Consider the following 16,226-nt stretch of genomic DNA (forward strand, 5'->3'; position numbering starts at 1 on the left):
TTTGTTTTCTCATATGTTGTTCTGGAAAAGGGAATTACCGACAGGGATATACATTGTGTATTAAAAGATAAAGTTCAAAAGCGGTATTAATTTACCTGTAGCGTTTGTAACCTGATACTTTTGCTATACTGTTTGTTGTTGTAACAAGCACCTAAGGATGTTCACGCTTGGACAGACTAAAGATAGAGGCAACATTTCGAGGGTACTTTCTAACAATTTGAGGTTATTGTGTCACCGGAACAACAAAATATAACAATAGTAGTACATTAGCAGTGACATACCATAGAATAATTCGTGTACCAGAGAGCTTTTAGTCACAACATCTTTAAGTCACGGTATCTAACCACTATCCAAGGTACTAGACATTTTGGCATGCATGTGAAAAGTTGTGTTTTGTTTGTGCTTGTTGATGTGGAATTGAAATATTGCCTGGCCTAAATGTTTGCTTAGGTTGTGAAACTCGGGTAACTGAGTTGAGAGGATCCAATGGATTGGTGGATCTGGTCAATTTTCACTAAACTTTGCTGCACATTCAATAAGGTTTCCTCGGTGATCAGCCTTGGCGGCCTAGAGAGATTTCACACTTTCCATCCCCAATAAATACTATCCTTGTCGACCTTGACTTCTATGTTCTACACAATGTGTGTAAATTTGCTTGAAATATTTGTTGTCCTTGGGGAGCCCTATATTTTCATGCCTGTATGCTTTTAACTGTCTGTCTTTTGTGAGACTTTCCGCTTACTGGCACCTATGGCCTGGGGGAGGGAAACAGTTATTTGATGTTAATATTTTTTGGGACAACTGAAGGACAAATCCATGGACAAATGGTCACCAATTCAAAGGACAATATAAAGATGTTTTGTAGTTCATGGACAAAGTCATGATGATGTTCATCCCGAGATAATCATGTAATTGTATGTGTGCCACGCTGTCAACTTTGAATGCAAGGTAATGAGGGCAGTTTATCAAATCACAGTCGATGATAAACCATGTTTTGTTAAATTCCAGCTGACATCCTATAATGACTATTTTTATAATGATGATAATAGCTATCATTGGTCAAGTATCATTAACTTGTTGTGCTTCTCTAAATCAGCTTTTTGATGACAACAAAAGTATTTTTGCACAAGAATATCAGAAAAAAAAAATGTTTTCTGACTGGTTGTGACACTTATTGTGCTCCTTCAAGAACTATTGTGGTATTACAGTGCTAAGAAATGGTAGCCATCAAATCAGATGTATTAAATCTTATTCAATTTTCACATACTATTAAAACTGATGGTCAACCAGAAAACCAGTTTTCATTATCATAATCTTTCAAGACCACCTGTATGAATGTGCTACTGAGATGTAAAATGTGGTGTGTCCAATAGATTTAGTGATGAAGTACACACATAATACAGTCCCTGTCAGGAACTAGACTAACTTGCCATATTATAATGCCTGTGGTTTTAACAAGTGGTAAACTGAATTCTCTATGGTCAAAACATAACCAGTATAATAAATCAATTAAGACTTGGTAACAGATAATAAACTTGTTGTTATGGTCTTTACCAAGGTCATTACTGTCAATCACAAAGATCACAGCTATTGTGTGCCATACATGTATTTGATTAGTCAACTATCTGCCTCCACAGTAAGGTCATGGGCTGTACTTAAAGTTGATGACTTGAAGTGATACAACCCCAAAGTTTAACACAGTATACTAATAGAATGTGTCAAAGTCTGGCCTGTACACAGAACAGATAGAGAAAAGTAAATATTCTGTTACTGTATAGTTGCTCAGCTTTCTTGTACCTCTGTGTGAATTTCATAGGTGTGATATTCAACATGGCACAGGTGTGTATATATAATAATAACATGTAATAACTTTGTAATCTGTATGACTAAAGATACAGATCAGTTTACCCAGGATTTGGAATGCCCCTCCAATAATCTGGACATAACAAAAACAACAACTTTGATTCATGTCTTTCCCCTACCCCATCTCCCCACCCTCAACATCCACTTGAAAACTTTGGAGGAATGTGGTATGAGGGTACGCAAGTAATTGATAATTCACTTTAAAGGCACAGAATAACATGAAACATTAGTTTAAATTACCACACAGTGCTTTGAGACATGATAAAGTTATAACTGAACCAGTAAATTGTATACAAAACCCATATTTTAACACACACATTCACACACACACACACACACACACACACACACACACACACACACACACACACACACACACACACACACACACTACCTACCCCTCACCACCACAAGGGTGTTACAAGTACATGTAATGCACTCTAAGACACAGATTAGGTAAATATCAAGTCAAAATTATTTAGCTACCCTTTTCAGTGCATACTTATGTACAGAGAAGGTCAAAATCTATGCATGGTGCATTTCACCAGCAGAACCAGTACAGTTTTCCATCACTGTCAGTGTGGTACGTAGTATCAAGTATTTTGGTATCTAGGTATGAAAACCATGTTAATAGACATCATACTGTACAGTGAAGTCTAAAAATACTTGAGTGCTCCATATATATAAGTTACAGCACATCAACCATTGTGTTTTTCAGTGTCACATATATAAATCATTGTGGCAAGAATGATCAGCAGGTATGAGATCTAACATTTGGTCTTTTAAAAATGTTTTGCTCAATATTAATTTGTAAGTGCTGCTAGGTTAAGTGTGTTCTTCAAATAAACCAGGTTACCAATACCAGGCATATGTAACTCTGTTGATTAAAATGGCTTGTGACAGGGGGTATGTAGTTGGTGTATTTGTTAAGAGAAGTAAATGGGTAAAATTTACCTTGCTTTCCCAGTCATGATTCCAATGCAGAATTATTGTACACTCTATGGACATCATCCAGTTTTAATACCCTAGTTTCTATACCTTGGCAAAAACTCTTTATAATTTTTTTTATGGAAATGTAATAATAGGCATCAATCTTTGACAACATTTTTGAGTTATTATCAAGTTCATTAGATTTCAAAATTAGAAATTATGACAGCATATGGTTCTTTTTTTACACTATTGTGTAATGGGTGAGTAACAATGAGAAAGGCCTTGGTTGATAGAGGTGAGAGATGACAGCACACTGTGGAATTTCACACTTGCATGGATGAAATGTTTCTGTGTTGTGAGGCGACTGTGCTACAGAAACAAGTTTTATGTAGTTGCCAAGTGTGTGTCTGACAATAGTTTCTAGGCTTCCTGTCTTACTGATTGTGAATGTTGATGTCTGGATTAAGTTAGGATTTTAAGGATTTTAGACCCATGTCACAAAATGCTGAAACTTGGCCAGAGCTACAAGTGCTGACATGGCATCTATGCTGATTGACTACAGGATACTTACCTACCAGGGCATTTATAATGGTTTCCAATGTCAATGCTTTCTATAAGGCATTTATCTGGTTTCCGACGTTCATGTGTATTTCAAGTCACTTGTATGGCTTCACTTTAACTACAGGGTATTTGTATGGCTTCCAATTTCAATCTTACTATATGTGGGGCCAGAGGATTTTTTAATCCGTCTTTTTTCCCCTTTTCTATTTTTTCTTCAGTATATGGAATTTTTTTTTCTATTCCGAAATAAATAAATAATAATAATAATAATAATATGACATAATATGGCCTTCTTGCCAACATGATCAGTGCATTTTTTTAAAACTTGTTTTTATTGCAAGTTCATAGAACTTGAACATCAGGACATTTTGTCTTCCAATTTCAATACTCACTACTGTATTATAGTATATGGGCATTTATGTCATGTGGTATTCTTATAACTACAACTTAGTAAAAGGCATTTTTATGGCTTTCAATTTGAATGGTTTCTACATGACATTTACTACAAGTATATCATGGCTTCATTCTAACTACAGAGCATTTGTATGGGTTCCATAACTGCAGGGCATTTATATGCTGTTAAGTTTCAGTGCTAACTGTGGGCATTGATATGGTTTCCAATGTCCATGCTAACTGCAGGGCATTTAAATGGCTCTCATGTCAACTACATGGCATTTAAATAAAAAGAAAGCTGATAAACAAACTTCAGAATTTAAACGTGCAAAAGGTTATTGAAAGTTTCACTGTGATTAGTTAGAAAACAATTGAAATAAAATGACTAAATATGCTAAATCCTATCACTGGGCACTGAAAGACACTTCCAATTCACGAGCCTAACTATTCAACGGATATTTAGTGGAGAAGTCCTTGTATCCCATGGTAGCGTAGGATAGGTGTAGCTTTGAATTGAATTGAAGTGGGTAAGGAACTCGGCCACTTATTCTGAGGATAGCTGTGTATAACAATAGGAAGTCGTAAACAGAGAGGACATACAAACTAATTTGACACATATTTAGGTCCTCAACCTAGCAACTGTGAAGTATGGATCATCTATGCTGTTGACCTCTGTGTGAAGGACGGGAGGACTTCACCTGGTCATTTGTAATGGGCACACACTCTCTATCCTGGTTGAAGTACACATATCTCATCAAGTTTTCAGGGAGAGTTTGTTTTGGGTTTATGGTGAAGTACTTCTGTACTGTGTGTAACCTCAGCAACTATGAATCTGATCATTGAAATATCGAACAGCATTCAAATATTATTATCTGTTGAAGTTCATCGTCATGTAGACATTTTATCTGTGCACTCTTGGTCTATCCCTGGTAACTCTGTGCTCAACTTATTACTAGGTACAGAACAACGTTGTCTTGCTTAGTCACAGTCCTATTGACATACCCATTATGTGTGCATCTCTCACTCCAGCTTGTGTGCATCCCTTCCCCCAGCTGTGATATCCGTAAGGAGATTAGCTGGTATTATATAGATAGATAGATAGATACCCACATACAAGACTTATAATATACATATAGAACAGGATGACTTTTATAGCTCTTATTGTAACAGTGTACAAATATTTGATTTAGTGTCTTAAAATTTCAAGTTGGCATTGAAATGCCAGTTGGCTCAAGTATACTTACCACGAAGATCCAATACATCCTGTGTTGGTCACAGCTGAAGCCAAGCTGTGGAATTTCAATATTTCAAGCCAACCAACACCTTCCTGATATTCATGCAATCTGGATTAAGTATTGTATACTTTTCATTTAAAAGATAATACAAGGGATATACTTAATATGAATGTTGGTATAAGTTAAACCCACAACTGTAGAATTGATCATTGTGATATTTATGTTGGATTAAGTCTACATCTGTCATACATTCCTTCTGTTTCTTCATGGGAAAAGATAAATTTGTAACCCTGGTTTCCTTTCCTGTGTCAAGTTTTGTAGAAGAGATGTGATGTTCATTACTAAGAATTTGTATTTTTACAAAATCAGTACACAGCAAATAGTTGAATAATTTTTATCAGAAAAATGTAATTTTATCTATGGTATACTAGTATTGACAACCATACAGTGTTACACATCTATGCTATACTAGTATTGACAACCATACTGTTACACAAAGTATGGTTTGATTGTAATTGTTGTATCCAGTTTATTTTGCTGATGGCAAATTAACCTGCGCTTCCCATTTTATATACATAATCACATTGTCATATGTTCTCATGCAAAATCATGTTTCAATGTATATGGTAGTTAACCCTGCAAATATGATTTTCTGCTCTTGCCATTTCATCAATAGGCTACCCTTTGTTAGTTACCAAGTGTTATACCTTTATTAAAAACATTGTGACCACAATTTTGATATGTACACACTCAGTGAAGACTGATTTCCCAAGAGATACAGGAAACATATCCAATTACTTTGAATATTAGAAACATAATAATGATTCTATTTCAGTTCTCAACATTAGTGATTATGTTTCCAAATTACAATTTCAATCACTGTTGGTGACTATTGTTTGGGAAGGAAATATGAAATATAATGTATATGTATGAATACATTGAATTTCATAAATCCTCAGAGCATTGTAGATTATATGCTGCAGTTATTTCCTGTAGCCAATTCTTGTCATTGTTGGAGTATATCAAGGTTTGTCCCTACGTTGTGTTCGTGCTCACTGAGAGAGTCTGCATGTTTGAAAGCTTAATAGCTCGCGTAGCGGCTCAATGACTAGTACGCATGCACGTCCTATATACTATGCGATGGTTTTTTGGTGGTTTTACCCAAAGATGCATTGCGGTACAATGACTATGCATGTGCGTTCTATATACTATGCAATGTTTTGGTGGTTTTACCCAAAGATGCATTGCGATGCAATGACTACACATGTGCGTTTTATATACTATGCGCATTCTCCACGGAGATGGTGCTATCTATAGTATCATTGTGAGGCAGCCGGTCACAAATGAATCTACCCTGTGTAAAGTTATGGGCTTTGCCTAGTTATGATATTATTATCATCTCTCAAGTTCCAAATATTGTTGATCAGAGTAGTTGTGTTGTGTGATTTTGTGAAACAATGGAATGGGTTTTTAAAGGTATTTGGTTGGATTTTGAGAAACTTTGATTGCAAAGCTTGTAATCCGACACATATGGAAATGTGACGTTAGGATTTGTTGTAATTTCCTTAATAAATAATTCTATATGTGTAAAACACATTCACTATCATAATACTTACATGCAGCAGGTTGAAATCATGCTTGCGATAGGGCATTGATTTTTGGGTGTGGACCCAAAAATCAATTTGACTGGTGGATTTATTTTACATACAGCTACACAAATGAATTTACCTACAGTTGATTCAGTATTGGTCACGATATATGATCTTATGAGTATTAAATAGTTTCTAAAAATGTTCCCGTCACAGCAAGTGCAGTTTTAATACTATGAAAACTACCATGCAGTACCAGAAATGGCAATGTTTTGCACAAATTACAATTATGAGTGGCATTGACCTACAGAAATAGCAGCTTTGTATTTGCAATTACGAGTAAGTAATAAAAAAAAGTAAAGTAAAGGCAGGAATAGAAATAGAAAACATGATATTGTTATTGATGTTTTTTCTTGTCTTTTTTTCTTTCTTTCAGATCAAGCTTTGCTGGAAGATATAATGCTGGACAGTGGATATTATGCATATTACAGTACAGTAAGTATTATTACAATTTGTGTATTTTCTATGAATTTGTTTCTCACTACGGGAAGGGTAGTATAGAAACTATGGAGACAAGTACAAAAACAAACTATAATACAACGTTTGATTGTAAAGAATGAACATAGACAAAAAGAAGTATTCACTTCAAATTTATCATGATTGAACTTGAAGAGTGGTGACGTACCAAACTGTATGTTTTAATCAAACCTATGATGGTGTTCTATTCAACCAAGACTACTCAGTTTCTTAGATTTAGGTTTTGTATGCATATTTCCTTGCCATGAACTCAGTCGACAGGACAACGAACTTGGCTTCTGAATGAATGGATGAATGGATGAATGGAGACAAGTGTTGTATAGCTTGTAGGCATGCAAGGGCACTGTCAGGTTAATGGTACATTTGTATTTGCAAACGTTGATTGTTGCTTGAATTGAATAGCAGCAAAAAGCCATTAGTGAGTTGTCAAACTTGATTATAACTGCCTAGAAATTTGTCAAAAGTAGGAAGCTAGTGTTCCAAATCAATTCTTTGTAAACCATACCTGTAATAATGGTGAAAAGGAACAATAATGTAATTTGTGGAAAAATGGTGTAATTTATTTGGTGGGCAAGTAACTCCTGGTTACTAGATATGTTTTGCCATATTATTTATGGAGTCTTGCCAAAGTTTGCTTGCTCATATTGTTGCTGCAAGTGGTATCTAGTACATGATAATCTACTTGCCACAGAAATGGTAGCGAAACATGAAAAGGGTAAGAAAAAATGAAAATGTTAAAATGATTGTGATAGAAGGCTGTGTGTATTAAATTGTAAGTAACACAACACACCACAGCACAGCACAACACAGCACAGCACAGCACAGCACAACACAACACAACACAACACAACACAACACAACACAACACAACACAACACAACACAACACAACACAACACAACACAGCACAGCACAGCACAGCACAACACAACACAACACAACAGTCAACACATGACAACACAACACTATACAATACAACACAACACAAAACAGCACAACACAACACAACACAACACAACACACCACAATACAACACAACAAAACACTATACAGGTGATTATTATTGCTGTAGACACCTGACTAAAGACCTGTTTAAACGTCCAACACCAAATACAATATGCACAAAAACGGTATAGCAACATAGCCTTGAATATAAACTCATGTAAAACAGCATGACTTCCAGGGGAACAAAACACAGAAAAGAAAGCCATGAGAATAAACCTGGACTGGTGTGAATTTTTCATTTCACTTTCTGAATACTACTTAACTTGAAGTGTATATAGAATTGAAATGAATGTGTTCCTGAGTAACAGCAGTCAGTTATTTATAAAGTTTTCTTTTTTGTCAGTGAACAGTCAGTTGTCTTTCGTTTAAGTTTTCAATTTTACCGCACAAAGAAGTTTGACTTGTATGCTTGTTGTAACAACTGACCCTCAAATCTTTTAGCAGGAAAAACCAAGTAGGCATTTATTCACATATTCATGCATTTTCATCGCTCATCAAAAAGTAATAAAAAGGAAAGAAAGACAATTAGCTGGAAATTTCTAAGGGGGTTGAGAAAAAAACGGTTCACTAAATTTATAGGTTGACTAGATTCAAAGGATAAAAGAAAGGTCTGCAAGATTAAATAAAAAATTCAATAGGGTACAAGTGTTCTTCTTTTCAAATAAATTTCAAAAGGAATTGTGTGATTTTTCTTTAATGTCTTGTCACACTTTGTGTATGGCTACACACCTCTACCCCTGATAAAAGTTCATTGAACGATAGTGAATAGCAATGGAAGATATTTGGCTCATAGAAAAGAACTGGATCATGGGGTTCGTGCTTGAAAAAGTGCACATGAAATATAATTTGACATGGCTGTCAAGGGCACAATATTAGGTTGGTACTTTTTACAGAACTGTTGTTTGTATCATCTAACTGTTGAAAATGGCTGAATACTAAAAAAAAATATTTGAAAGGTTTGGTCAGAGTACAGCTAAGTTGTAATAACCATGCTAAAGAAATCCTGTCAATTTTTAGTAGTAGTACTTTAGTATCCTTTGAAACTTTAAATGTCCACATCAGATTGGGATTAAAATATCACCTCAGAAAAAAATTTCATCATAAATGATCTTCTCTTATGACTCCACTGATAAGACAACACTAATGTAAAAAAAATACACCTGGGATTGAATTGTGGATCATTAAAATGTAATCCAGGAGTAAGTCTTACCTAATATTCATATTTTCCCATTTATTGAAATCCATTTCTGTATATACATATATATCAGTGTCCTTATTCCAGATGTGTGGATACTTATGCACATAAAAGAAAACATGTTTAGGACAAGCAGTGTAGATGTGAAATGCAGTATTTATAAACAAATTGAGTTGTCTCCCAGATCAGATTTTAAAAAGATTTAGATCATTTCATAATTGTGTGCAATACACACAACACAAACAGCCTTGAAACCATATACATGTAAAATAGTAGAGGGTAGATACCAGATTCACTTCAGCAACTATTGTATACCATTTCAAATAAGTATACAGTCACTAAATGTCAAATTTTGGACACCATATTACAAGTTATCCCAATACTTTTCTTTTGATTATATTGTATAAGCCTTGGCTTCAGATAACAACTTGTCAGTGATTTCAAGGATTTACAACTTGACATTTCCAAGTTGCAATGCCAAGCATGATTTCTGAAAGGTCCATATATCAATAGACAGCCATATTTATTAGAATCGTTGTCATGTCCATATTGTAAGATTGCATAAAAACATTAGTTTTATGAGAGAGGTAAGCACCGAAACAATAAGAAGACTGCCATAACTATAAACCCTACTGTCAGACAGACAATATCATTAAGTCGATTTTTACGATGTCATAAAAAGTCTTTTTAGGTACTACTACTAGTAAGAATTTTCTTTCTTTTTTTTCACATAGACTATAGTTTGGGAGTAGCTGTTTTCAAAGTAAACATTAAATGTCAAAGTATAGACATAAAATGTTTTATTTTCAATCCAGTGTCTTGGGAGCAATAATTTATTCTTGGTTTAAATGTCATAGTGTGAGTCATGAGAATAGAATTTTTCGTACTTTTTTTATTTTTAGATACATGGATTGTATGAACTATGGCATGTAAACTATATTCCAACATGGTGGAGGGTGTTGACTTAGTCTGGTATATTGTAGAGCCTAGATGTAATAAAGGTTTTCACCAGTGGCCAATGAATAAATAAGCAACATCCATGACTTTTCAATAACAATATTATTTTATTTAATATGATAAATATCTAAAAGTTATAAACTATATAGGAAGAAACCAGGCCTGCTGTATATATGTACATTTTCCCCATATTCCATACAGTCAAATAGTGCTTCTTCTAGTCGTACCTGCAGACGGAGTAAGCCAGGACTCGTGTTAGAACGAGACAATGTCAGAATTGAGTCCAGACATACCCTGTCTTTAAGCAGGACTGTGTTTCCGCATACATTAGTCAGGTCCTTTTACTATACAAACCCTATACAAAAACCTACATATTGGCTATGTATATACATTAATTTTGTAAAAAGTTAATATTGCTGACAGACATCAATATTTGATTATATGTGTAGTTTGAGTAATACAATCTACTAGTCAACCAGATTACACCTAAGGGTTGAATCTTTAAACCTGGGTTCCATGAAAGCTGTCTTGGAATTCATATTATGTACTTTGTATACACACTGTGTATTATCTTTCTTACCACTTTACTGCGAGTCAAATGAATGTTAACATGGAATTTATGCTATGTGCTCTATCCAGTGTATGCAATGTACAGTATTGTTGATTCCTTAAAAAAAGAAGACCTCATAATAACAATAATTTCAGGAATCAATCCGTGAACTTTGAGAAGTATAATAATCAATGGTCTTTAAAGATGCCATATGGATGATGATTTGGATTTTTTTTTAACCCCTTCAATACTGAAAACATTCCCGCCAAAATTGTTTGGACAAAATTCTTGTTTTATGTAAGTTTTTGGCATATATCAACTTCATTTTAGACTGGAATTAAAGAAATGTTACTTCCTAATAACGTAATATTATTGTAATTATGAAAATATTCATATAAATTGGGTCCCCATATTATTTAAAACTTGTCTCTAGTCATGAAAGGGTTAATTCATAAAACAACTTGACTAAAAAATCAAAAGTAAATACCCATTTGTTATCCATATGGCCACTTTATCTTGACATCAACCTATCAGAAATCAATAAGTAGACATTCGTTGTTTGATGTATGAAGGTAGCGCTTTTACTTTCATTAGTCTTCGAGATCAATTAAACTTCTAGAATTTCACACTCGGTGGCTTACGGTCTGATAGGATAGTGGATATAAGCTAAGGGTAAAATGTGTCTTTAAGGTTAAATGATGATTGCATGATCCTGTACAGGTTAACATCTTTGATCTTGTACATCAAATCTAGTGTCATTGTACAGGGGAATTTGTCTGTCAGCTTACCTAAGGAAATGTTAATGTATTTGTGGTCTATCAGGAAAGTGATAGTTACTTTAGCCCAGAGACTTGTTTTGGTGGTACTACCTCAAGAATCTGTCTACACCAAGCTCCTTGAGATATAAATGTAGTAAACACCAAGACAAGCCTCTGCATGCACGACAGTAAAACTCCAATATAGAAATCCACATTTTACTGAAAGAATGACAACAAATAGCAAAAAAAATCATTATATAAAGCAAATTACATACAAGTTCCTTTCTACTGTATTCTTTGAATGAATACATAACCATTTTGCTATATTTAATCTAATTGATTGTTTTGTGAAAATAAAGAACTTCTGAGTAGTTCTAGTGCAATACAAAATTGAACTAGATTGTGAAAACATGGTTGACATAAGTGTTAGGTGTACTTGGTTCTTTGATCACACATTGATTGTATAAAACAGGAAAAGTTTGCTACATTGAAGTTAATGTTCTTAATATAGATTTTTGGAAGTTTGTCAACACAGGTATCAATATTAAAAATACATGGTAGAGAATTGAATATTGAATTGTGAAAAAGCATTCTTCATCATAGACTGTAAGATACGTCCTGTCATTCCGTGTGGGAGGGGTTGACCGAAAATTAGTGTTAGATATGTAATGATATATGCTTTTAAAAAATAGCCTTGTAACCTAACTGTAGTTTTATTGTACATAGTACATACATTATTTCAGTGACCTTTCTCAGTGGTTGTCAAAACATTGACAGAAACTCTAACTCTGCTGATCACAGGATAATACATACATACGAAATCCAACTGTTGTTTCACCTCCTCAGTATCAAGCCCCAAGCATTTCTCTTCTTGTTATGACAATGGTTTGATTGTACAAACTCATATCATTTGAATGACCTTTTCTCAGTGGTTGTCAAAACAGTTCTAGAAATATCATGTTGTTTGATGTGATCTGTAGATATCACTTTCATCAAAGTTTTGAATAGAAATTGTAGACTAAAGGGCGTGGGTATCACTAGAATTGTCAAAATGGTTCTACAGATATGTAGAGTGATATGATTTGTTGATATCATCTGCACCAAAGTGAAGAACGGAAATTCTAGTCCAAAGGCCACGTGTACGGCTAAACAATGCTAGAAATGTATACCAACGTAGTTGAATATATTTGAAATATAGAGATACAGCTTTCACTAGCATATAAAATGGAAATTGTCATCCGGAGGACATAGATATCACTATCACAATTTACATATAAAATTGAAATTCTAGATAGTCGCAAGGATGTCATCTATATGTTTAGTAGTCCTTGGGGGATAAAGATGTTTGAAATTTGTAGATTGCAAACTGAATATTTCCCATAAAAATGATGAACATTTAGACACGTTGACAAACACTGTGATGTTTTTTCTATAATCAGAATGCGTATGATATTACATTTTATGTTAGGTCATGTTTCATGGGAGTATCGTGTGTTGTTTTATCACTTCTCTATTGAACGTTTTTGATCATTGTGAGATATCTGATAGGATAATTTTGTGTCATGGTGGTAAATTTTTACGAAAGCAGGATGAATGATTCTACGAAAATATATAGAAATAAACTTTCCATTAAAATTTTTGTGAAATTCTGTAATGCAGATTTGTAGAAAATTGTATAGAAAAAATCTATGGAAACCTGTAGAAATATAATCAGACCATAGACCTATTGTTTATTGGGAGGGTTGTAGCTTGAAGTATAGATAGGTGTCCAAAGGAGAAATCTTTGTCTACTCAATGGAACTGTGACTGCGTTACCGTACCTGTTCACTGTTTCTATTGAACGAGTATAGCAGAGTCACAGATCAAGCAAATAGACAGGCTAGAGAAGTCTATAGAAAACATCCAATTGGACAATGAATGACTTGTCATTTATCATGAAATTATGTATTGTGTGTTTGTGTTTATATTTGTGTGTGCTTGTATTTGTTTTCATGCTTTACATGTAATACACGTATACATAGTGTAACTGTGTGTGCGTGTATGTGTATGCAGTATACTGACAATAGACATATTTAGTACTAGTGTATGTCTCTCAAGCTGCCTGTCTGGTTTGTGTTTCTACAGTGCTATTACTATTAGTATTCTGAGTCTACAGTAAACTTCTAATACAGTCTTAAAACATTAGCTCCTTTATACATTAAAGTGACAAATGAGAGAGAGACATGTCTGTGATTAGACCTCTGTACTCATCAAATTTGACCTTTCTATTTGTTAAGGATTATCAGTTTTATAAACATTAATAATGTATAGGTAATATATTGACTAGAATAAAACTTATTGTGATAGCAGTCCCAGTCTAAAAGCTTTTAATATTTACCAATACAATGGAATGATGATGTGTTTATCTACGATGGCCTTCATGGTGATTGTTAAAAATGTTCCATTGTTCCAGGGATTTTCTTCTCCTTCTTTTGTTCCAACATACCTAATCTAGTGAAAGTGGAGATTCAAGTCTAAACCAGGTAAAATAATTGTGTGTTCTGATGACATACAAGAATTGACACACTCAGTGACAGAGAAGCAGGGTTGGGTAATCAGAATCAATATTTTTTTTTTGCTTGAATGCTATGGTGAGAAACATATCCTCAGTGTGATAGAGTAGCCCAGAGATTTGGCTATCTGTAACAGCATACTGGTGAATGACATCCGATTGTTTAGCTGGGATAGCCAGTGACTTTTGAAGAAAAAATCATGTCAAACAGTTTGCATTTAGTTTGGCAGTTGTACAGTGCATGTCAGATAAATGCATATCACTATTCAATACATCAGTATTTGGATTCCAAGTTTTAATTGAAAATGACATGTCAAACCCTGTCTACATTCTTGATTTCTCTCACAATATAATTCCACTGTGATCAATTTCAATTATTTTGATTGGAAGCCATTAGTGTCTGTTTCAGTTACTATGCAAATGTAATCAGGAATTTCATTAATTTAAAGATTCCAGTGTTATCCAACAAGTTTGATCATAATATCTTCTGTCATTGTTGAGTATCATTGAAAATGGATTAGTTTCATCTGAATTTAATCCTTAGCTTATTTAGATATGTGTTATCATGGATTACATAATTGTGAAAAGGGTATACCCCTTTTTTTTTGCTGAGCAGTACATGTATGGAAGTGCAAGTCATGTTAAATATACTATGTAATATGTAACGAAGTAATATACAATCTATCCTGCTGGACGTGCTGTTGTTTTGAATGGCAACAGTTTCATGTCCTCTCTTGGATGTTTCCTCAGGCCTACTGATGATCTAATGACAGGTGGTTGGTGACACCTGACAGAGTCCAGGTTAGGATGTAAAACTGTTGTCATTCAAAACAACAGCAAGTCCAGTAGGATAGATTGTAATTACTTCATTATTAACTTCATACCTGGATGATTGAGAACATTCATAGACATATTTAATATGTAGTTTGATAGTTGAATAACACACATTCAAGCTTTGTAGAGAAGTTGAGTTTATTCAGTACATCAGGCCATCAACCCATTATACAGCATGGAAATAAAGATTACAGAAAACAATTGGCAGAAAGTGTTACAAACAAGATCAATATCACAGAAGATGATCTAAATATGACTAATGATTCCTTAATTTAAAATTAGTGACTTGCAACAATTTTTGCTAGATTCTGTTGACTTAAGTAAAAGATGTCCATTTTGTAGGTGAAGGGTGAGCTTCATAATCCATACAGCAATTGTAGTTATCTTGATAAGTTTGAATATGGATTCAATACCCTTGAGATAGCTGTGTTCATATTTTGACTGATTACAGTTTAGATGATATCCATGGCATCAAATCTCAAGATCTCTCTCATTTCTTTGGCGTGAAGAGATGATTTGATGCCACTGATAGCAGCTAGACTAGACAGATTATGAATATATCCAATTCTCACTACCTGCAATAGCATGTTACCTAATGCAGGAGGGTCAAAAAAAGAACAAGACGATTGACTTATCCTCAGGTGTGCCAATAGTTTAAATGCATGTTCAGAGCGTGGAGCGGAAGTTAGTGTTGACCAAGAAATCGGATAGTCGTTATTTTTATGACAAACTTAGGTGATAGAATTCTATTGCAAATACCAAGAATTTAGTGTCTTTATCAGTTATAGTATATAGAAAATTAATGTGATAAGGAATTCTTTTCGTGAAAGGGTTACTTACAGTATGCCCTCTGATGATGGCTAAATTTTGTTCTTGTGAGTCACGAGAAAATCAAATTTTGTGTCAGTGGTGCATTAAATTGGCTTTGAGGACATACTGGTTACCTATCTATAAATGTAGATTCCAACAGAAACAGTCTTTACGACTATCAAAATTATCTCACAGATATTGAATTGAAGTTTGGTTTAGATAGGTACAACCATTGTTTAGAATCATTGAATATGGATTAGGTGTCACGCTTGAAATTAATCCTTAGCTTGTTCAGATATTTGTTATCATGGACAAAAAAAAAATGGATACTGCTGACTTAAGAGCATTTCAATCTATTACTTACATTGTATACTTTGGATTAGGACAGCATGGAAACCATCACAACTATAGGGCATTCTGTTACCATTACACATACTCAGTGTATGAAAAGGATGGCGT

At 34.1% G+C, this 16,226-nt stretch overlaps 1 protein-coding gene across 2 annotated transcripts in view; it reads left to right on the plus strand.

The window, feature by feature from the left end:
- The window catches only part of LOC144439021 (putative methyltransferase NSUN7), a 45,655-nt gene that overhangs the window by 17,738 nt on the left and 11,691 nt on the right, over positions 1-16,226 (plus strand). For both annotated transcript variants that reach the window (XM_078128262.1, XM_078128261.1), the window contains exon 2: positions 7,008-7,066. In XM_078128262.1, coding sequence (XP_077984388.1) covers positions 7,008-7,066 — 59 coding nt within the window. The remainder of the gene's footprint in view (positions 1-7,007; positions 7,067-16,226) is intronic.

Source organism: Glandiceps talaboti, chromosome 8 (genome assembly GCF_964340395.1).
Source record: "Glandiceps talaboti chromosome 8, keGlaTala1.1, whole genome shotgun sequence".
NCBI lineage: Eukaryota > Metazoa > Hemichordata > Enteropneusta > Spengelidae > Glandiceps > Glandiceps talaboti.